This window comes from Amyelois transitella, chromosome 27 (genome assembly GCF_032362555.1).
Source record: "Amyelois transitella isolate CPQ chromosome 27, ilAmyTran1.1, whole genome shotgun sequence".
NCBI lineage: Eukaryota > Metazoa > Arthropoda > Insecta > Lepidoptera > Pyralidae > Amyelois > Amyelois transitella.
The window spans coordinates 3720594-3745906 of NC_083530.1; the positions used below are offsets into that span (position 1 = coordinate 3720594).

A 25313-nucleotide genomic window follows, 5' to 3' on the forward strand; every position below is an offset into this window, starting at 1 on the left:
TGATAGGATTTACAGTTCTATGCAACCTTACGACAATTTTATCGCAAGAAATCACAAGCAATCACGTCAACTTTAATCATCAAAACATTATTACACCTGTATGGTAAAAACTTATAATTAACTTTGTAACTTTAACTGCAAATATTTTCGTTTCCTTGTCATGACAATATGAAGTGTGGAATTGTTGCCGTCTACGTTTTGCAAACGATTTTTTTGACGGTAGGTAAGTTTATTTTAGCGAAAATAAAAAAATAAAATAAAACCAGCGTATTTTCAAAACACTTTCAAATTATACAAATCTCCTAAATATGCTTAATCAGAACTTTGGCTTATTAAGCATATATTAGGAATTAAAACTACACCAAATTTAATTGCAGTGGCTAACTCTACAGTGACTAATACGTTCGTTTGGGAAAATCATACAAAAATGCAATAAAAGAAGACGCATCTAACTAACATCTAACAACTTAATACACAAAAACACAATAAATGAATAATTTATCAAAATTCCGCAGGAATGTAGACTAAGAGAAGGAAATGGTGATGCAGGCTCAAATGAAGAAGATTATGGATATTCTGTTAACAGAGACAACATGCCCGAGGTACTAGACCCACCGGTAAGTACTGGATTTCCCAAACTTAAAATAATAATAATGAAACAAAAAAAAAGAATAATGAAGCCATGCATAACAAAACTCCCTGTTGATGATAATTTAAACTTTTCAGCAAAAAAGTCCCCAACTTGAAAGTGAAATTGCTGCTGGAAGTTTTGCTGATGCTCTGTCGCCAAATGAACATTATTCCATATCTAATCTGTATAATGATTTGGGTAGAAGATTTGTTCCACAGTATCCATATTATGAGAAAGAGGTAAGTCTCCAACTACTTATTTTTAATTGGGTACTTCTTACTCGTTCTAATGTTACCTATATAATGTTCAAAGAACTTGCTTGAGTGCATTCTGAAAACGCTGCAGATTAGACAAATGCGAACGAGAAAGATCGAAAAGCAGTATCTAGTACAACTGAGATTACGCAAAGATGAGAGAGAAATAAATATGTTTGTTACTAGTTTTCATGAAATTTTTAATAATAATGTAAAAAGTCCGATTGTTCATTGTTTTATCATTCTGTTTTCTTTGTTCGTACTATCAAAGTCATTTATGAGGACCTTTTGTTTTTAGAAACAATCTGAGGAAGACAAAAAAGCGGAAGATAATTTACACAAAGTGATACAGGTAGGTGAGAACACAGATGGAATGCCAGGAGAAGACCGATTTCCATCGCCGCCGACGGACGAACTCCTTAAAGGTCAACGCAGACTTGGCCACACCACAGTCTTCGTATTCGAAACGTTTTTATAAAGTTTTGTATTCAACTTTGCGCACTCGCCTGCGCCGTTTTCACCACAGTACCTACCTGAATAATAGCTATCACTAATACTGAGGTGCGTAAGGAGCGGCTAAATCTGCGTTTATCTTAAGGGCCCTTAGACCCAGATCTACGTTGAAAAGTTTGTCTTTCTCTCTTCCTAGTGGTTTGGTTAACCTCAAAGATAAATAGAGAGTAAACGTTCATGAATACGAGTACACATCGTCAACGAGCTCGCAAACGTTAACTAGGTACTTATGTATATTTTCCTCCAACTATAAGCATATATTAGGATTTAACTACACTTAAATTAACTACAGTGGCTGACTCTAATGTGACTTATTCCCCCAACTAACAAATAATTATTCAAGTGGAAAAGGCATAATAAAGTGCAGAAAGAGATGAGCTTGTAGAGTTACCTATTACATCTCAGAATTATTAAAGATGGATAAATGTGCATCGAAAGGAAATATTCACTCATTTTCTTATATTATATTCAGACGAGATCAGAGATAAACGGATTCTTTTTTCCAGGACACCAAAGCTAAATACGAAAGTGATGACATTAAACTTCTTCCAGTCAAGGTAAGGTTTAACTATCAGGGAAAATCTGAAAAATCATTTCTTTACCTTCTCTTATAAAGCTCTTTCTTTTACCTAAGGGTCAGATAATAAGTAGCCTGATAACCCAATTGGTCTGAGGATTGATTTTTAGATATAATACTTATAATTTAAGAAAACTTATTTTGGCGATGGTACAATCAATGGGAGCATTTGCACTTCACTCCATTGGTATATAAGAATTCCGTGAACTGACTTTTAATAATACTAACTAACCTCAAATATCTGTAGGCTTCACCAGAATTCGTCATGGAAGTCGCAAAGCAATCCAAATTGCTTGAAGATTCAAAACCTGTGAATCCTACTGATGAACTGATCACTAAAGACAGCTTGAGATCAGGGGTAAGAAAAATACATATAAGTAATCACCTCTATATCCTTAGCGGGGACCACAGAGCTAATAAACTTGAACAGACTGAAAGGTCACGTACAGTGTATGGCTTAATGATGATATCGAGATTCAAATAGTGACAAATTTTTAATACTTAAGATTTATGCACTAGTAACCATTGCATATTTTTCTGTGGCCCAAAAATCAAACATTAGATCAAGGGACTTTCTGGTGAAAAAATTGAGTATCCTAAACTGCCGAGCTTGCCTACAAACATATATGTCAAGTTAGATGTAGGTAAGTGATTTTCAACCAGAGGTGGCAAGTGGAAAGATGTAATCTCTGCCAACCGTTCTAGGAAAGGGTAGTGTATTTTCTTTCTCATCAATATGCTCTCCACAGCTAATAATCAATTTGTGTGTAACATTTTTTTAAAGGACTATTGGAACGATTTTTGGAAAGAAGATGTGAATCCGAATATTCTTCGAACTGGTAATGAGAAATATTCACAAAAGGTGAACAATTTTTTTCTTACAACATACCTAACTGACAAAGAGGACTCAACTTAGTTATAGTTACTTAGTTAAATGCTGAATAATAGATTAATGTGGACATAAAGGTGCCAAAAGATCCATTAATGGATTTCCAAAATGTATTTTAGTAGACGTAGGAAACAAGAATTACAGAGATAAGACGGTGGATAACTTACTTACTCCAGCGGGTTTATCAGCCAACGTTAACAAGGCATCTTCTCTTTTTAACCAAAGAGAAAAAGAGAGAAAAAACATAGGACGTCTTCCTCCTGATATTAGTCTCGGATACATCCTCACTTTTTGAAGAGATGCCAAATGTATCTTGAACCATGATCCTGGGGTCAGTTTTATTTTTATCCGAAGCGTCTTCCGTCTCACCTCCGCAATTTCGCATGGAAACCTTATATTGGATCATGGTAACACCTCCAGTTTTCCCCCACTGAGGAAGATAAGACATAAAACTTTGTCAAAATTAATCAATAACCTCTCTGTATCATGCTTAAAGGCAAAATCCAACCTCTTCTAAAGGTAGGACAATAATTCACAACTACCCGAAAATACACCAACCAATTTTCACGTTCTTATGAGTATGGACTAATCGCCTATTAATATTTTATCTCCGATTCCAGGAAACTGTTCGACCGTTACCAAAATTAGTAAGTCTACATACCTAACTACATACATACATATAGTCACGACTATATCCCTTGCGGGGTAGACAAAGCCAGCAGTCTTGAAAGACTGAAAGGCCACGTTCAGCTGTTAGGCTTAATGATAGAATTTAGTAAGTATGTGTATCTTAATCATATATTCCTGATTATATTCTAGTTATCTTGAAATCTCAGGGTCTGTTATAAACAACTTACATAAGTGATAGGCAGTTTCCACACTGTGCAAGAATCCTGTGAATTACTAGCCCATTGAGTTGTCTTATCCCCAGTGGGTTAAAGAATCCTTACTTTATTAGATTTTCCCTTAATAGACTCTCGCACGGAAAAAAAACGGAACACACTTTATACTATGTTCTTTTACCACAAAATGGTAACTAAACATTTGAATAGGAACCTATCTAGTCAAGTTTCATTGCAGTGTAGGTATTGTTCCGCCGCTTCTATACATGCGCTTTGGAAGTGTAACGAAGTAGGTAGTTACAATTAGATTTAAGTGATGTGTCGTCAATAAGTGATACATTGTATCCAATTTTGTAAATAAATCTATTCTATTCTATTAATTTGTTCCCAGGGCTCAATAAAAACCAAGATAATGCCTGGGACGAAGCTTTACCAATTAATATCAGTTTTGAAACGAATTTCCCCAAAGTTTTTGTATGTAATGAATGTAAATTGAAAAATATATGGCATGGCCATTTGGATATGACCATATAGTTTATTTTATTTGATACCACAATATTTTTAAAATTGTAAGGTATATTGAAAGTTAGCTCTTGCATCCGTTCTTGTTATTTATGCATGCCATTCTTCATCCAATCAACAAAATAACTGCGTAAGTGAATATACCGGAAAAATACGTTCGTTGACATACAGATATTAGATAGAAACAATTATATGTAGTCAACGAATATATCTTATGTACGTTTATGAAAAGGTGCGTTTACATGGTCAATAGTCAGCGTATTTGTCTGGAGCTGACCATAAATATTTTTAAGGCTACACATTTCTATAAAAGCCTTCTGTAGGCATTGTTTAACTCTTTTCTTTATCCTACAACCGTCATCATACTCTATATAATCAACGAAATTCCTCAGAGAATCCCTTAAAGTTTTTGGGTTCCTGATTTTGGTCATACCTTTTATAAAATAGTCAATGCTCTTCGGGTAAGCATTGATGAATGTCACTATTTCACCCAATCTCATTTCGTGTTCTTTCCTCAGTTTGATTCCCAATGCATGCCTATATTCGGCTTCTTTCTTTAACGTTTCCTGAGATTTTTTTTTTTGTTTGAAATGTCTCGGCATGTAATCGTATTGGCCGTAAAAATCTTTTTCTTTTTGTAACGTTCTCCTATATGAATCAAAGCTTAACAAGTCTTCTAGGTCATCGTTCAGAAATTTCACTAAAATAATTTTCATAAATCCTGAATCATAACCGTCAGATTCTTCATAAAGTGTCGTTTTATTGAATGGTAAGTAGTTTAGTTCAGGGAAATTATTGTGATCGAAGTAATCGTCTTCAGAAAGGTGCTCCGCAAACGCACGAGGTAAGACAGCGAGCTGAAATTTATGATGAACTGACATAAAATCCACAAAGATGTTAAGGTTAAGGAGCGTTCCAACTAAGGGTGCACGACACATAACACACTCTTAGGAAAATCGGGTATACAAAGGGAGTGTTAATGGGAATGTTGGAGTGGGAAGGCCAACTGAAATGACGAACGTACATTGATCAATTCAGGGACGTTTTGGCAGAGTCAGGCGCAACGATTGTACACTCATATCATGAACCATCGTGAGGAAACCTGCACGTTCAGGCAAATGGATGTATAACCATGATCGAATACGGCTTTAAGTTCCCCTGCGTTGGTTGCAGAGGTCAGATGAAAGTCAAATCGTGTAAAAACCTGACTCACCCAATCATAGAATCCATGGTCAAGAGCGTACTCCGGGCTCCTCTCAAGAGTGGTTAAGATGTAACCGGAACTATAGCCAGGAGGAAGATCATAAACTATAATTTGGCACGTAACCATTAACCAAATAAATAAATACGGAGAAAAAGAAAATAACAATTACAATAAATATGAACGCAGTCATTGTTTTATATCACTCTGCGAGATGCAATATATAAGTACAAATACCTAACATTGCAGCATTTTGTGTGGGTAGTAAATATAATATTGGATTGGATACGTAATAAAATCCGATCAAATGCGTGTTGCAACAAAAAATACTGCACATGAAACAAATCTATGCTTTTCAAATTTCAATCGATCCTCACTACAAGTATGTAAACTTCATTAAAATCGAGTCAAATTTATATGGTCAACCTGCAGATGGTGCCGTGTGGCGCCCAGCATTTTAGAATAGGACCACTCCGTATCTTTCACATGTCGTAAAATAAACTAGAGAATCTCCTTTTGGGCGATGGGCTAGCAACCTGTTACTATTTGAATCTCAATTCCACCATTAGGCCTAACAGCTGAACGTGTCCTATCAGAAAAAGACTGCTGGCTGGATTATATGAATGAATGAATAGAAACAAATTATGTACGGCTACAGAAATATCTCAAGAAATCTGCCAGAGTTGGTATTGTTATGGTATTGTTACATGTCGATGGGAACGCTAATAAAGAATAAAACCATGTAGTTAAAACAAACTTTTAATCAATTAATTCATACAATTATGAGTTGCACCCTCAGCCTTCACGGATTTGGGTCCGCTTGAAATCAAATGTCAAATCACCCTGTCACTGGCGGCCATTTTTGAAGATGGTCTATAATGAGAGTATTCATGGGTATATTATTTTGAAACTGGCAAGATTGACTGGTCCGGAAAAATTTTGCACACCTAAAAATACACAAAATTAATTTCCACAGATTTTCTAACTTTGTTATAGTTAACGTCAAACTTGACTTTGCGGTTACAGTCATAATAATGGTATGTTGATTAAAAGTGGAGAGAGTCGGTGGTCGAATCGGTAAGATGCCCGGTTAAAAAGCGTGATGCGCAGAGCACAGGTTCAAATCCCACCCCGGCCATGTTCCAATGACTATTTCCGAAGTTATGTACATTCGTTTGAATACTAACCGATGCTGTTACGGTGGGGAAAAACATAGCGAGGAAACGTGCACATTCAGGTAACTGGATGTGTAACCATGGATCCAATACAGATTAGGCTTACCTGCAAAGGTTTCGGAGGTCAGATGCTTCATGAAAAAACCAAGCGGTCCTGAAACTTGGATCATGGTCAATAAGGAACACCCCAAGCTGAGAAGTGAGGATGTAACCGGGACTTAAGCCAGGAGTAAGAAAAATAATGGAATTATTTCTTCTCTCGCAGTTTCACAATCCTCTAGACCCGAAGAGAGAAAGACAAAAATGAAGAAAAAAATTACTTCAGAGCTCTAATAATTTTCCTTCTATCCCTCAAATCGCACAAGGCGGGCACGTGCCCCTGAAGCAAAGCAAACATTTTCGTAATCTCATCCGGGTGCGCTTTCTTCCCTGACAAACCCTTTATTTGGTCTTGAAAATAAATAGTAGCCATCATACGAGTTTTCAGAAAATCCAACAATTTCAATACTTTCTTCTTAAAAGGTTTAACATTTTTTTTCATTACTTTGGTATCACGCAAATCGTACAGACTTTTGACACCTTGAAATATTCTACGGTACGAATGATTCTCGCTATTAATATCATTATCTTGATCGTCTTCAGTTAGGTTATCGAGGTAAATTATTTTCAATTCTGGTGTTTTATCATTATAATATATAGCTTCGTTCGAAATTGGAATTGGAGGTAATTCTGAAATTTCTCCCAAGTCCTTGTCAGTTTTGACTTCTGTCCCACAAAGTAATATGACTGTACTAATCTGTAAATTTTACACATTCAAATTAAATGATCGAAAATTCTGGTTAGTTTAAAAGTATATAAGATGGCAAGATATGTCTTCGCCAAATATTAAGTTATATATTAAAAAAAAATTACACATTACTTTTAGAATCAGGTTCATCTTTGAATATTTTTTCTATGAAATACATATATAACAAAATTTAACGATCCGAAATATTATAAATTTTTCTTATCAAGAAACCTACTTGTGGTGTTCGATTTATAGCCGCAAGTTATAAAGGTATTAACAAAACTATAAACAATATTTTAAATTTGCAACTTTTAACATAAAAAATTTTCATGGTTCTTGGGGTATCTGACAACAGACAACTCCAGATACTTTTATCCGTCAAATACATTTGTTTTTAATTTTTAGGGACATTATACATCAACAAGTATTACAAAACTAAAGAATTTTGTATTCTGGATTACGAAACAGAAAAATATCACTCGTTACAATTAGTTAAAAATCAATGCTGTTGATAAAAATGTGTTTTTTAATATCATTGATATTAATTCAAAAGGTATTGGTATTATAATAAAAAATTATATCCTCAAAGGACTGATTTGCTTGTAATATCTTTTTATAAGCTTTGTAAGCTTGAATGGTAACTGATATCTTTTCCTACCGTACCGATTGTAGAAATCAATCAAAAGGAATGATAATTTTAACTTGGGTTCTTATTTTAGACTACCTCCCTACAAAGTCTCTTTTATCTCCCTTTAGGTTTGTATGTCTCATCCCTATTATAGGGAGAGCTGACGATTCACGATACGCCTCGCGTAGCCACGCCATCGCTGGTAACCGAGATGAGATTTCAGGTGTCACCACATGCATTACTTGCGCATCTTAGCCGGAGACCTATTCGACCTCTTACGTTCAACTGTTTCAGGTACAGCCACGAACACTTTTAAAGCCTGAATTCCATTTCATCAACTACCCAGTATTGGCATTTACACAAACACCTATGTCATACACACGGACTACAAGGAGAAAGCCACATGTTTGATGTTTTATTTATTTGGCGAAACATGCTGTATAACAGATGTATTTTTTTTATTACATTATTTTTTCCTTTTATTACTGTTTTTTTTTTTAACAACTAGTTTCTGAGAAAAGATGGCCTATTTTATCGTAACAATATCACCAAACCTTCCTACTTATGTCGTAATGCGAAGTTTTATAGGAATTTGTGAATTTCTTGGTCTGTACTTATTGTATTTTTAACCGACTACAAAAAAGAAGGAGGTTCTCAATTCGACAGTATATTTTTAAGACCAATAGATCAAGCTAAATTTACAATTTCAAGCATAATTAACTATGTTAATGATAAATTTAGATAAAGATACAATTGAAATTAGGTTCATACCTAACTCGTTACCCCCACTCAGTTATCTTCGTATTGGCAAAATCCTCCAGTTTAAATTTCTTGATACTTGGCGGCAGGCCTTCCATAGCATCAAAACTATCATTATATGTCCAAGGTAGAACATGGGTTAAGCCATTGCTGTCATACAAAACAGTGTTCTCATTTTTGACATTCGGTGCGTTCCTTCCGTCAAGCAGTTTGTTGTAGAGATCTTGAAATGATGGAGAGTGGTTGTCTAAATTTGATCTGTTCTTTGTTAACACTGAAATTAAAATGAAAATATAATTTAATAAATATAACTTAAAAAAATTCATTTCAAACCATTAGTTCTTGAGATTAGCGTGTTCAATCAAACAAACAAACTCTAATATTATAAAGCTGAACTTTATAATATTAGTATAGATATATGGAAACTCTTGAAAAAGTTGACATATTGACTCTCGGCATCTGCAATCACATGAGTTACAAATATAACCAAATGTGTTAGGCTTGGTCAAACCTAAATACTGGCATACAATAAATTCTCTCTCCACCCCTCTAGGGGCAAAATACAGGAGGTCAACTGTATTGTGATGTTAGTGTACAAACAAAGTCGCGTGCAACAACCAGTAACTTATAAACTTTTTAATTGGACCTTACCATATTCTCTTAATTGATTGATCTGCTCTTGCGTATAGTGAGAATATCTGCATATGCCTCCAAACTGACATTCTCCTCGGGCAAAACGGAGACACGGTTTCTTCTTCTGTTCTTCAGCTAGTATTGTTTCCGGGTCTGGAATTTTAAGTTAGTATGTAGTAGTAGTCTTTGCCTACCTCTCTGGGAAAGAGGCATGATTTTTTGTATTTATGTTGAAGGTGTGTTCTCAGACTTTATAGTTTACTGATGAATACTAAATTGAAGTTTTATAATATGCTAACTACCTTTGCTCTAGTGGGAATTTCTACGAAATTCTTATCTACTGCTTTGATGAAATTTACTACAAAGAATAAGGAATAAGGGTAGAATGTAGTAAATTTCATCAAAACTGTCCAGTAGATTTTAAGTGATAGAGGAACAAACAAACACACACACACCCACATCTTTGCTTCCCCTTAAGTTAACTTTTGAAGCCTGAAAGATATCATATTCCATACTAAAAGTGTGTTTTGTTTGTATTTCATGTCAAAACAACATAACAATCTTCATTTATAATTTTGAATACATATAGTGTGGAGTAAGGAGAAGGACGATAGAAAGGATATTTTTCATGTGGGGGAGCAGACGGTTTAAACTAGTTTAAAGCTTAAGCCAGCGTTAACATAATTGATTCACAGCAATTGTTACAAAAAGCCTGTAGTCGGCCGATCTTTAGAAATAATAACAAGAATCATTAAGTGAGCAAAATGAGCAACATTTTAGACAAGTACAAAAGAACCAGGCAGCACTTACAATAACAATAGCGCTTACTAAATACGGTATAAGCTGCTACTAACCTTTAAATTTCTGATAATGTTCTTGAACCAGTTTCTGATGCACGATACCTTTGTTATGTGTTTTTACTATGGCAGGTGTCGCTACCATATTTTTATCACAATAATTACAGTAATATCTCTTTCCCATACTGTAGAAAAAAATATTGGAATTGGAACTCGTATCGTACTCGAACGAAAAGCTTGTCTGTTGATGCCCACGCCGGGTCGCACTGGTAGTATTTATAGATATCAATATTACTCAGAAAACTCGTTTTCCAGCATTTCAGAACAGTGATTTTATAAATCCTAGCATAAGTCCTAATTAGCTCTCTTCGTATAAAAATCTAAGAAAAATCTCAGAGATATCAATCAATCAATCAAATCCGAATTGACAATGACAAATAAATCGATAAACAAAAGACTGACATGACAGTTTTCAGAGAAAAAAATAAGCATAGGAAAAAGGAAGTTGAAAGTAATCATGGCTTTACCTAAATAATGATTAATTAAGATAATCCACATCTACACTCTAAATACTTTTGTTTTAAATGTGGTTTCGATGGACCATTATTATTTATTATTGATATTGATAATTATTAAGTGTGGGTTATTAATCATTTAGTGTTCGTGGAGAAGCACGAGTGTTAATTAGTGTTACATTAACAGATTTAATGACTTTTGATGTTGTCCCAAAAAGCCCTGAGAAAGGGTGAAGTAAAGTATCTACTGCTTTTACTCGACCAATACAAAAGTAAAATTTTATGATGACCGACTCTAAAATAAGCTCATCATCAAGAAGAAGTTTGATTGCCAAAACAAAGAAAAGAAAAAAATTACATGACAAATGACAGTACAGAAGAACTTTAAGTGACATTGACAGACTTCTTGCATTGTTGAGAAATATTCAAGTAAAGTAAATTTGTTGAATATTTTTATAGCTTTGCATAGTTTACTTGTTATTATAATCAAATTACCATGTGATTTTAAATGCCGCGTATTTGTATTACTGTCACACACAGCCAGTAAAATTGGAAGAAACCTGAGTTCGTTTATCCTTATGTCTGTATTGTGATCTTTGTTAGTGCAAATTATTATGTTTGGGAGACCCCGATGTCGAGAGTGGACGCCCCTGGCGACTCAGCAACTTCGTCTGAGAAGCCTTGTACAGGTAAATAACAAAAGCAATATTTTGTGCCGTGCAGAACACCTGAAAGTGGCCTTTAAGACTTTTCAACACTGTTTCTCTGCCTACCACGTGAGGGATAAATATATGATTATTTATGTAAGTATGATATTAATCAAATGACTACTTTCCTTCCATTCAACAGATTGTGGGCTACAATATACGACCCCCAGAATGGTGTCACACTCAGTGCAGCTTCTACCTGACTCTGCACCACACCACCATGTCGGCTCCGTTCTACACTAGTGAAAGAATATCTTCTCCTCACCCAAAATGGAAAGAAATTGATTCAGGTTAGTAAAAAGGAGTTATTCAATAAAATCAACAAAAGTTAATTATTTGCAATGCTGTATCTTTATAATAGTTCCTATGAAATGGACTCCACTATAAATATTGGCTGTAAATTTTCTAAGCAACCTATTCCCAATCACATGGTGTGGCTTTATTTTTCTGGCATTTTAGAATAATGTCAATTTGTTTCATTCTTATTCTTCTTTTCATCTTCTCTCATAATTTTCATCTTATAACAATCATGATTCAAGCTTCATAGGTTAGAGTCATAAAAGTTAGTTTGGAGTCACTCCAGGTCATTATTACACATACCATCTGGATCATTTCAATGGCACTGAATGTCATCATAAGTAATTACTTTTTAACAGTTACCAGTTAAGAATTTGAGTGCATTTAACATTATTCTGCAAGATCAAGTCTAAGGTGGTACACATCGTCTTTAATAATGCCTTTTTACTTTTGCTGGTAACGAGCTCTGCTTCTGATAGAAAAAACCGCATTATAATTGAAGGCTTAATTAGTTTATGAACGTTAAGATGTTTAATTTTATTTTCATATTAAATGTTAATGTGTTTGTCCTGGTTGCATCATCCCCATGTGGTCATTATGCCCGCTTCTCCACCCTTATTCCTGAAAGTTGAAAGGCAATGTGTCTTATTTTCTCTCTCTTTCTATCACAGTTAACCTCAGAGCCCTTTGATGTTAGTGAATGAACCTGGTCTCAATTGTGTGAAAGTCATATTAGTACAAAGAGCAATGATAATCTTCATCTCCCGGCGCTAGGTACGGTTGCATCCTCACCTCTCTGGAGAGGAGACCATAATCCTCCTTATACCATGATTCGGAAATATCATTGAGTCAGGTTTTAAACGAAGGGACTCTTGTCTCACCTCTACACTCTTACAGGGAAACATAACCCATATTGGATCACGGTTACATGGGTTTCTTCACGATGTTACAAGTTACAAGATTCTACTTTCGCTGTTTGTCACTATATTTTCCCTCACTTGACCATCAAATAACATTCAAACTAATGTACATCTTTCAAAACAAAAGTTATGGCTGAAGTAGGATTTGAACCTGTGCGTCCCTTGGGCAGCTTAACCTTTCGACTACTGACGCTCCGGCCCCAATGACCCTTGATAAGAAAATCGAAATGCGTAGTAAACGCACTGGCTATCCCAGTGAACTACATTACGTCAGTTTGCGTGACACATGATTCACTGATAATAGGGTTAAGGATAACTTTGAACTGTATTTGCATGTATGTGTGTTTAACCCTGCCTTGCACTAAATGCAACATACATAGGTTACTAAATACAATATACCTACTTATAATCACGTCTTTATCCCTTACGGGGCAGACAGCCTCGCAAAGACTGAAAGGCACGCTTGATTCAGCTGCACGGTTTGATGATAGAATCGAGATTAAAATAGTGTCAAATTCAAATATATTTTATTTCCCTTCAATCCACCTTCGGAGCTGGTCTTTGGTAACCAAATATGAACATCTGCACAATCGGAACTATTATATGCACCTCAATTCCAACTTTAAGCCATACAGCTTTCAGTCAACAATGTGGCGTTTGAGTCTTTGTGAGACTTGGAATAGAATAGAATAGATTTATTTTAAAAATTAGATATAAAGTATCACTTATTGACGTCACATCACTTAAATCTAATAATATCTACTACCGCTTTCAAAAGCGCATGTGTAGAAAAAGCGGCGAAACAATCTACACTGCTACATTTATGTTAATATGTATCTATGTTAACGGAAATGTATACAATTCCGAAGCTATTTAGGAAATGTATAAAATATTGTTTTAAAAATTATTTAATACATATAATATTCATACATATCCTGGGAGATGTATACATTTCCTAGGAATTGTATATAATTCGTAGATAATAAATAAATTGTGAGAGACTTATTTAAACTTGGCAAAATATTTTAGCAGACCTGACTTAATATTGTATGTATGTATGTTTTACCTTTGCTCAAGTTTCATATAAACAAACTATAAAGTCTAGCGGACTATAGAAATAATTTTGCTCATAGTAGTTAGTCAGATGTGTTATAAATTCTTCTATTTGTGAGGTTAGTTAAAAGTAATGGAAATGCGACCTGTGGATTGATAGGCACATTCCCTAGGAAATTGCTTGGTATTTCTTGATCTTTCAATGTTCAATGTATTGTCTATAAAGATATCGAGATATTCACACTGTTGCAACTATCGATAGGAGTTTGTTTATGTTATCAGTTGGTATGGCCGCCCCAAATGATATAAGTATGTATCACCATGCATATCATAGAGGTTTTCCTCTTCATGTTATTGGCTTAGTAAACCTTTTATGTAAGTATATTATTTAGCTATGCCCGCGACTTCGTCCGCGTGGAATAGTTATTTTGGGCATCATTGAAGCCCTCAAGGATGAATAATTTTCCCCGTTTTTTTTCCTCAAATTTTCCCTTATTTCTTCTCTCCTTAAAGTTGCAGCGTGATGTTATATGTATAGCCTAAAGCCTTCCTCGATAAATGGTCTATTCAACACAAAAATATTTTTTCAATTCGAACCAGAAGTTCCTGAGATTGGCGCGTTCAAATAAACAAACAAACTCTTTAGCTTTATATTATTAGTATAGGTAGATAAAGATCGTTTACCTTAATTTGAGTGTTTAATTGCATTCCATAATATAATCATCCTTTCATAAAATAATGCCACATAAAACCTAACATACAAAATTTGCTTTGTAATTAGGTATAACTATCGTAATTGTTTGACACGAATATACGCCCGTTGATTCGACGGAAACGCAATTAAATTAACATTAATATGTGCATAATTAGAGTGACACATTTGTTAATGAGACAATCCATAGATAAGGGTTTATTTTTTAGGGTTACGTACGTTCTTTTGATTTTTGATGATAGAAAGTAGACTATAATGATAGTTCTGTGCGGCGGTGGGAATGTGATGTGATAGGCTGATACCCACCCAAGCCTGATGACTTGGCTACTGCCCAGTAGAAAAAAAGACGGGGTACTTATCATAAGTTTGACGTGTCGGTGGATGGGTTATGATTATTTTTGTTTCAAATGTCGATATGTGAATGTTAGTCGTTATTTGATGGAAAGGAATTCGGTCCAAAATGGGCGCCCACCACTATCAGATTACATACATACGTATAATTACGTCTACATCATTGAAAATGCTGATAGGCCACGTTCAGGTGTTTGGCTTAATGATAATTGAGATTCAAATAGTGATAGGTTGCTAGCCCCTCGCCTAAAATAAGAATCCCAAATTTATTAGCCTCATATCTATATGGACATCATATAAAATAACTTAAAAGTACCTATAATACTATGAGTATATTAGACAAAATTGTGTCAGAGGCCTTAATATTTTTATTTTTAACTCATTTACAGAATTAACCCAACGCATGTCATCAACGAACGTTGTCATCAGGATATGGTGTCACACGCCACACGTCTCTCAGGAGGACGGTGAGAAATGTCACGACACGGTCATACAAACGTGGGGCGTGTATTTCACGGGGCTGCGGTACATAGGGGCCAACCTAGCTTTAAATTTCACCTCAGACTGTTTCAAAAGTAATACACTTGTATTCCAAATGCACGGAGGCTACTTTTGTTCCTACAAGAGTTTGAAATTAGATATAATCCCGCCGGAGAACGAATTAGAACACGGATCTCTGTCGTCCAGCTCTTCGGGGAAAACGAATCTTTCGAAGATAACACTAGAACCTAAATTTATACAGTATAACAAAGTTAGAGAAGCGAGATCGATATCGCCTAGTAAGTACTCTAGAAGAATCGATAAAGAGTATTCGAAAAGCAATAGTCCAGTAGAAAGAGGTTTGAAACAAAATTTCGCTACTCTTAAATCTTCAACTAGTCTAAACATAGCTCAGAAGAAAGAAGATAAGAATGATCCAAATTACATATACGAGCATTCGCCTGATAGTTTAGATGTCAAAGAATTGCCTACGGGTACTCTGAATTGCTTCGGTTTTTCCAAGACATCGTCGAATGAGGATTTAGCCGATAACAATATAGATATGAGCGAGACAGCTGAAAATTATGATTTAAGGAACGAATCGGAAGTACCTAAGTATAGGTATATATCGTTGAGTTTTTTGAAATCAGAAATAAGGCCCAGTTATAATGCTAGTAAGTTGCAGAAGCTACATTTGTTACAATATTCGATTAAGAAAAAACAGGAGGCGGTGCAAGAAATTAAAGAGAGGATTTATACAAAATCTGCTTTAGCCAATGAAACGCCAAGAAATGAAGAGATTGATTTCAAATCGAGGGCGAAAAGTAAATCGCATAAGAGTTTGTTCTCTACGGAAGATGGTGATAGTGATAAGAATAAAACGGCGTCACAAAGTGATTTGAGTATGAAGAACGGTAAAATTAAGGGGGATAGGCCTATCGTCTCTAATGGACCTCGGCTTACGTTGAAACTGAATGATCTCCTGTCTTTTAAGGTGAGTGTTGTTATTTAAAACTGTTTTCATAAGGCTTTGGCGTAAAACTCCCCTGTACAGTCAAGTTTGTAAAAAGACTTATCTTGAAAACACTTGAACCTGCCCTAACGGCATAAAAAATTGCATATAGGCAACTTTACGTTTCCTTGTACTTACATATCATTCCAAATTCATCAGTATTAAATAATAGACTCTGCAGTTAAATCATCATAAACGTTATGTGTGTTTTTATTTTGTTTTCTTTTATTATTAATCTTAATATCGAGATAGTTGTGTTATTAATTATAAATTATTATTGTAAGAGAATAATTGTGTTATTTTAAACTATTTTTTATTTTTCAGTCAAAACCATCCCCGTTTGAAAGGTCCGAATACGTTAGACTTACAAAACAAATAGAAATACTACGCTTCAAGCGTATAATACTAGCGGACGAGAGAGACAGCAAGCTGGTTAATATAAGGAGACTGAAAGAGAGGCACGGTAAACTGTTGGAAGAGAATCAGGATGTTGGTAAGTCTTTATTAGACAGTGGCCGGTACTTAAATTGACTTATTCCAAACCTTATTTTGTTGCAACTCATATGCCGTGCTCTTATTTATTTTTGTCGTTAAGCTATTTATGTTTTTAGCTGTTACATACATACATATGGTTACGTCTATATCCCTTGAGGGGTAGACCGAGCCAACAGTCTTGAAAAGACTGAATGGCCATGTTCAGCTATTTGGCTTAATGATAGAATTGGGATTCAAATAGTGACAGGTTGCTAACCCATCGCCTAAAAAAGAATCCCAAGTTTGTAAGCCTATCCCTTAGTCGCCTTTTACGACATCCATGGGAAAGAGATGGAGTGGTCTTATTCTTTTTTGTATGTGAAATTATTTTACAAATTGTAAATGTTACAATAAAGAATAGACAAATAAACAATTGTCATCGATTGCAGGCGTAGAACTAATGGAAAACTACCACAGCCTATCACGCAGTACTGAGACTGTAAAAGAAGCGAAGACCTCGTGCGCGGCGATGCGGGAATTAGCTGCTAGATCCTACGCCGCGTTACTAACCCGTAGGCAGGAGTTATTGAGTCAATTGCACCAGATATTTTATATTGAACAGGTAAGTTTGGGTAACTAGTACCTGGGTGACTGAGGGGTGCTCGGTTTACATCAGAAAAACCATTAAAATTATAAAAACAAAAATCGGGGTATGTCAGGGAAACCATATTTATAAATAGAACTAAAAACAAAATCAAGAATAATTGTTAAAACAAAAAAAAAACTTAAAACTTAAAACCGATCGCTCGCCAACTCGCTCGTCGCGCCGCCGAAATTATCGATCTCTTGCACCCATTTTATAAGAGAAAATGTTTTGGGAATCTCTTCCATTAATCTTTATCCCCATATATTATTTTTATCTCAACAGAAAGAGCCGTCAATATGGACGATATGCGACGTTCGCCTGCCAGTTTGCGGTGACGAATCCCCGCGAACTTCCAACGTCAGCGATTCCGTATCAGCCGGCTTAGCAGCTCAGGCCACAGTTCTAGCGGCGGCTGTGTTGAATCAGCCTTTGAGATATAAAATCACTTTGTTAGGATCCGCCACCAAGATATTGGACATCACCCCGGATTTGCCTGACCCCAAGTAAGTTTCTCTATATTTCTCACCTTTTTTGTGTCCCTTTCTTTTTTATATAATGTACCTAGTAGTACCATACATACATACATACATATGATCACGTCTATATCCCTTGCGGGGTAGACAGAGCCAACAGTCTTGAAAAGACTGAATGGCCACGTTCAGCTATTTGGCTTAATGATAGAACCGAGATTCAAATAGTGACAGGTTGCTAGCCCATCGCCTAAAAGAGGAATCCTAAGTAGTAGTAGTACTACCAATAGAAAAAAATAGGGCCACTCAATCTGCTTTCCATGGATGTCGTAAAAAGCGACCAAGGGATAGGTTTATAAATGTTGAAATTCATATTTTGTTTATTTTATCATGGAGCCACACAGCAGATTGTGGCCTTTTCGAGACAGTTGGCATTGTCTACCCCTCAAGATACGTATATAAGTAGACGTGACTTTATGTATTCATATATTGTTTTTTTCCAGCATCCCGCTATATGCAAGAGGAGGGGATACTACGTTATTCCATTACGCAATGTTTCTTCTCAACAAATGTATAGCTCAGTTGTTGTGGGGCCGGGGAATACCCATATCCGACATGAGACCGACACTTGCCAATCTGCAGAAGCTGTTGACCGCACCTTGTAATGTGTAAGTGTCTTTATTATCCTTAAAATATAAAAGAGACGCCCTGGTGAAAGGTCCGGTCGAGAGTACTTTAAACCGACGTTCTTGAAGGGAGTTATGGATGTGGAAATGAGAAACGTAGTTTCTCAGTCCCTAAAAAGTAAATTATCGAGTGTTTGCCAAAAATTTGTGACAGTTATTAATTTATGTAAATGAGAATTAACTCTAACATACCGTTTTTCCTGACGTTTTGATCGGGAAGGAAGTATAGGAATTTTGCAGAGATCTTTAGGGAATATAAAATTTTATTCCTGGTTTCTTTACAAAATGAAACGGTGACTGGTTTCACCAATGCTTAAGTGCAGTGCAATCACTGATTTCTATATTTGGTATGTGGTAGCTTATGTATATTGTTTCATTTTGTTTTGAAGGCAAAGGAAGTTTATTGTAGGTTATACAACGATACAATATTTTAAATCAACCATAGATAACTGTCGAAGAATATATTTCAACCCATTTTCGGAAGCAATAACGTTGGTACTTCGATAAGATTCCGTTAATATATTTCGTTTTTTTTTTTGTTATTTACAATAATATAGTTTGTGCCTACATATACTTTCTTTATCTTAATAATTTATCATACACCCTTTTGACTGTCTTAATTCATTGTTCATTAATTTGTATGTCCATGTGTATGTATATTTTGTGAATATGGAAACGATATTTGAAGCATATTTTAACAGTATATTGTGAGTGGTGGTATGTAAGTGTGTAATTATCATGTAAAAAGGGGAGCTTTCAGCAATAGGATTTAAAACAAATATTTTCATAATTTCTTAAACTCACGCATCCTTCATCATTTTATTATTTCTGTACACAAATTTATTCCGCAAAATTTATGGCTACTATAAAATTTACGTCTAACAATGTGTTAGACATACGCCTAATGCAATATTGCTAGCCGTCACGATAAATTGAATCCTATTTCCTAGGGCGGACACACAAAAGTTGTTTGGCACGTACAAATGGCTTGAAGACAACCAATGCCCTAGGACGCAATCGTTGAGGAGTTTGGTTGCGCAAGAAAGAGGGAAATTTAGACAGTTCAACAGATTTAAGGTAAGGATGTTGGCATGTTAGTATTGAGATAACTGCAACTTTTGGTAACAGTCAGACTTAGAGCAATTCAGTGACGTGTAAAATTGTGATATTTAATATTTAACCAGCCGATGCCCGCCACTTCGTGTGCGTGGCTTAACAATTTTTGATAAGATTCAAATTATTGGAGTGTTAAAAAATTCTTCATATACTATATTGGGGTTCTTTCCTTCGAGCGCTAATATAAAATGATCATTAGGCTGAAAACCTTAAGGTGCAATTTCCATTGTTCCTATAGTTGTTGCATCAGGTCTTCGATTTTTATAATTTATATACCTATTATTTGAAATACCATCACTTGCGATGTAGTACTTACAACTTTTAATAGTCTTACATTATTCCAAATTGTATGTGACCGCACCACCTGATTACGAAATCAGCCTTCAAGCATTAGTTACCAAAAGAAAGGTTATCTCTTTATATGTGGAATGGTTGGATGTGTTTTTATTAACATTGCATTTTATGGCATGATTGATGTTTCAATTAACACTTTTTTTTAAATTTAAACGTGCGTTTCGTAGATTATTTGTATAAAAAAACAATGAAAACTTTATTCAATTAATTGCTTTTTTTTAGTATTCGGTGTTAGAATTTTATTTGCTGGATGTAAGCCTGAATTTTGGAATGCTTTTTTTTTCTCTGGTTAATTTGCGTGATTAATTTCATAAATCCTTATTATGCATCGCTTACATAGGATTATAAATTTAGTTAAGTAACAGGCTGCGCTCCAATTTTAAGGGACTACCCTAATTGGTTGATTTTCGAATGGTTTTCCACTATGTAATGTCAAAGCAAAGGGATTTGCTTTGGGCTACGGAATTTTTGTTAGGTGTAAAGTTTGTTTGTGTTTATTTGTGCAATTATTCGTGACACCTCATAACATCTTCATTGCACATTAATAAAATATTGCAGCTGGATTGACAATAAGTATATTGAAGAACTTTTTTCATTCATCAATTTTCGCTTGTAGGTTAAGATTTTTTTGGGGTCTTATTTAATTGGACATGATTTTTTGCATGCACTTGAAAATATCATTTCATCTCTGCTTTGTCTTAATTATTTTTTGGTGTTGGCCTCAAGGTGATGGGTATTCGATGTTGATATTCAGCTTAAACTTCAATGAGAAACTATTTGCACTTGTTATTGTTATATGTTTGTGGTAGTGTTACTTTATTTTACCTGTATAAATTTTAGACATGAATTATTTTCAATTCACACAAAACGTGGGTTATATCGTATGTCTCTGTCTAGATACAACTATGTGTGTTTGAGAGAGAAAGAGCACGATAAATAAGAGGGACAACTCGATATAAAATAAAATCTCATTCATTTATTTTTTATGAAATATTTCTATATTAATTCTTAACGTCAACAATAATTACACACTACAGGTGGACTCCAAAGTCTTTCTGTAAGACTAAAAGACAACTAATTACTGCTGAGTATATAATCGCTACATATCTTATTGTGGATGTCGTAGGAGGCGACCAAAGTTCAAAATCACTTCCAATAACTCATCAGATATTCCTAATCAGGGTGATGTATCCCTTTACATTTCATCAAATCTATTAGCGAAAAAGTAAAAAATTCTATGATCAGAATAAAAATTCGAAGTGATTAAACACGTATCTTTCACACGTGATTCATCACTTTGATCAGATTAAAGAATACTGGCGTGAATTGTATGCATACATTTTGATAGTAGTCAAAATAGGTGATAGATCCAAATCTTGTTACTATTCAATGGTATAAAAATTATCATTTTTAGTATAATTGTTTGTTGGCAACAGGAATCAGTGGATGGACACTCGCCCCACTCCGCTTTGAACTTGAAGAAGCACCGCCATTCCAGAAGCGTCGGTAGTTATAGAGACGATCAGGTAATTCTGTTGTATTAACAGTGGTGAATAGCACAATTGTGAATACAAAGTTTTTTTTTTGACAAATTATACAGATTGAGTTAGCCTCGAAGTAAGACTTGTGTTACGAGATACTAACTCAACGATACTATATTTTATAATAAATACTTACATAGATAAACATCCAAGACGCAGGCAAAGTTCTTTTCTCGTCATGCCCTGGGCGGGATTGGAACTTATCAAAAATATATTTTTACTAAATAGTTGACTTTAAGATATTACTATTAACATATTGTAAGATGTAAAGAAATACAACAAATATAACATACAATAATTTATTTTGGTTTCAGGAGCTGTCAGCCTTAGACGCCTCTACAACGTCAATAATGGGCAGCGAATCAAACATATACGACATGAAACTCTCCCAAGCCAGCACTTCGGACTTACAGCTTAAAACTCATAACTCTGACTCAGAAATACAAAGAATACTTGACGAACAAAAAGTCATATTCACTTTAGGAGAAGACACATTAGTCAATTTGAATTCACAAACTTTAGTACGAATTTCTACTAATAATGAAGATGTGTGTTTAGGAGAGAACGTCAAAAGAATTTGCTCTGAAATCGAAAGTTTTTGTACTACAGCTGATGTTGATACGCAAAATGTACACGAAGGTTTCGATGTAGCTAAACATATGGAAGCTGTTAATGAAGGTATATCTAATTTAAGGGATAAGACTGATATGGATAACTGCGATACGTGTCCGGTAAAGGATGTGTGTGAGTTGGAATGTGCCAAAACTGTGGAAGACGTTATTGTTATACCTAGTGCTGAGGCGAGGATTGATACGGAACAAGAAAGTGTGGTAGAAGAAACCGCTGGTGGTATTCAAAAATTGTAATTAGCTTCTTGATTTAGACCTTAAGAAACGGATAATAATAAATAAATTATTATATTACTAAGGCCTTACCGAACATATGAAATCTAAAGTATAGGCCATCAATATAGCTCGATTTTTTGACAGCAGGATCAAAGCAGCTGTCAAAGAGATCGAGCCATATTTTTCAGACCTTGATATACACATTTCTTGAAATTACACAAGTAAGCACTGGACACAAAATTAAAATGATTATTTCATGAAATTTATATTTTTATTAGATTCTGGAGCTACCGTCATTGTGCTAACAGAGTCATATTTTACTCTTCAATTTTCCCAAGCTTGCAAGACATACACCCCTTGAAAAAAAAACGTAAGTTTTCGTACCGCAAAAACGAAACGGTTCTCGTTTTATATTCTGCAGTTAATCGTATGTTTGTAAGCATCTTTTTATCGGTTTGCATCTCTTTTATTTTACAATTTTGTGTATCAATTCAATGCTTCAGCTTTTTTTTATTTGTGAGTGAGTTAATTTTATACAACTAATTTCACTACTAGGTATTTATTCTTCCACTTTCGTGAGGTCCTAAATTTTGGGAGTGTTTTTATCAAAAGTAATGGAAGTGTGTAACAAGAAGTTACTCATGCTGCTTCTAATACAGAAGATAATAAATAATGTTTATAATCCTACCGATCTCGTGTGATATGTCATTCTACTAAATTGTCTTAATATTTCTTAAATTATATAATTTATTGTAATAAAATATTGTTTGTCTCACTTTCACTATAATTTTTAACTTGAGGCCATAGAGATGGTTTTTCTGCATGGTGCGTGTCTGTCTTTGTTTTATTTGGTGTCAGAATTTTTACTAACTACACTTTTCACAGTATATCAACTATTATCTTTATGATGTCTCTTAGAATCATCGATTCCATCGTCCACGCTATAATTGAGAGACAGAAATATAGCTATAACTACGTTTGTGATTATCTTAGGTATTAATCTTTCTAAATTAGATCCTTAAAGTAATTTTAAAATAGCTTGTGTCGGTGATCGTTATTTTATCTGTGATTGAATTAGATTTTATAATAATAACGGATTTCTTAGGTTGATCGAATGGCCGTCGTTTTTAATAAAGCCTTTGACAATAACAATTAACGTTTAATATTGTCATACATTTAAAGTACGTACTAATAAGCTTGGTATATAGTTTTCAGACGCATAATGGTCATTAGGCATAATATTTCTTTTGACACAATGAAATTTTTTATGCCAATGAGTATAAGTATATTTTTGTGTGGTTCCTTTTTTTGTTACTTTAGTTATATGCCGAAAGAAGCGCCATTAAAATCGGTACAGCCGATTCGAAAATGTTGATGCTATCAAATATATAACCCTAAAATTTAGAAGACGATATATATCGCTACTCGATCAACTTTATAAAAATGTTTGCTTTGAATTTACGTACATGGTCATCTCAGGGACCTACATTGAGACCATTTTTATAAATATTGTTACTATCACTAAGTTACTTCACACTAGTAGTTTGTTGGTTTACACGTAGAATATCTGATTCTCAAAATGACAATTTTCGCAAAAAGACTAACCACATGTGTCAATGAAATGGCTGTTTAGACATCTAGACTTTGTGCGATTGAAATCATCTGTAAAGTTATCTTACTAAGACGTATTTGTTGTAAATTAATAGGTAAACAAAAGTATTTATTAAAATAATGAATAATGGCATTTATATTATTTAACCTGCATCACAAGAAAATAAGTTTCTACTGTGTTGTAAGTAATGTAATGTGTTAAGTATTCCTTAATATTTTTGTCATTTCAAGAATTAGACATTCTACGCCAATAGCTTTGATTAGCAAGAGTTGTGTAACAATTGTAAATTGTATAATCACCAATTGTTAATACGTCAACAAAATAAAATATTTATTTAATAATCTAAGGACTTTTATTTATCGACTGTTTTGACCCCCGAGTAAAAAAGGGTTATTATTATGTTGATGTATCTAATCTATGGGTCTTTTTTGTGTGTCAACGTATTGGCCAAACGAATGGAATTTTGAATCTGGTTTTTTTTAAGTCCTTTGTTTATCGAAAAGTACGTAGTCATACGAAGTAGACAGATTGTAACTATCTCGAAAATACTGGAAGGCCACGTTCAGCTATATGGTTTAATGGAATCGAGATTCAAATAGTGACAGTGGCCTGACCATCGCCTTAAATAAGAATTTAATGAGTTTATAAGCCTTTGCCATGATGCCCACGATATAAAGGTTTTTATACACACAAAGAAACCCAAACGAGTTTGAGAAGGTTGTTTGTGTATTTACGTCGCTAACATCTTTCATAAGAATGCGCACTGATACGTAACTCGTATCGCACTGAGTAAACTTTTTTAAATCAATTGAAAAGAAATTGACAAGTTCTATCATAAAGCACCCCACACGGCGAGTGAATTTTAACAACGGTTATTTAAAATCTATTTTTGGAGATTTATTCCCTTTTAAACGCTCGTCTGTGGCTTGTTTCTAGAAATTAATAAAGGTTCTCCTCGTATTATTTGATTGTCCATCTACCTACTACTTTTTCTTCAGTCCGTTGTAGATAAACTGCAAAATTCATTCTTAAAGTTAGAAAAACTAGTTCGATGACTCGTTTGAGGAAGTAGAATGATTAGGAAAGGACGGCTGGGTTCGTATATTCGTTTCGCAGTCAAAATATAAAGAGACCAGCTCAACTTGAGCTTTTTCAGGAGATCTGGCTACGGACTTTTCATTCCTGGCATATCATTGTGGAAGGTCTTTATTAATTGGTTGGTAGTTCTCGCCCAGCGAAAGTATTTATAGCGAAAGGCCGGCACGCGCATGCGCGGTCGTTCCTTATTCTAAATTCAAGTCCGGCGGCGCCCGA

The 25313-nt window shown here is 34.7% G+C and overlaps 2 protein-coding genes across 4 annotated transcripts; one reads left to right on the forward strand and one right to left on the reverse strand.

Moving 5' to 3' along the window:
* Positions 1–6172: 6172 nt before the first annotated feature.
* Positions 6173–10609, reverse strand: LOC106142003 (zinc finger matrin-type protein 5). Of its 3 annotated transcripts, XR_009657436.1 has the most exons (5): positions 10266–10609; positions 9430–9564; positions 8791–9052; positions 6711–7400; positions 6173–6376 (listed from the first exon to the last, which is right to left on the reverse strand). XR_009657436.1 is itself a non-coding variant. In XM_060952078.1 (4 exons), exons 1-3 carry the CDS (start codon positions 10390–10392, stop codon positions 8799–8801), a joined length of 516 nt encoding a protein of 171 aa, XP_060808061.1. In that variant the 5' UTR covers positions 10393–10609; the 3' UTR covers positions 6173–6376; positions 8791–8798. The 3 variants fall into 3 exon arrangements, 2 of the variants coding, with proteins under 2 accessions (XP_060808061.1, XP_060808060.1); XM_060952078.1 differs by lacking the exon at positions 6711–7400; XM_060952077.1 differs by having other exon boundaries at positions 6173–7400.
* Positions 10610–11111: 502 nt separating this feature from the next.
* LOC106140383 (uncharacterized) lies at positions 11112–24331 on the forward strand. The gene is made up of 10 exons (XM_060952031.1): positions 11112–11412; positions 11573–11720; positions 15153–16237; positions 16580–16748; positions 17179–17351; positions 17658–17878; positions 18349–18513; positions 19482–19608; positions 21438–21527; positions 21857–24331. The coding sequence occupies exons 1-10, from the start codon at positions 11338–11340 to the stop codon at positions 22406–22408; spliced, it is 2805 nt and encodes a 934-aa protein (XP_060808014.1). The 5' UTR covers positions 11112–11337; the 3' UTR covers positions 22409–24331.
* Positions 24332–25313: the final 982 nt, after the last annotated feature.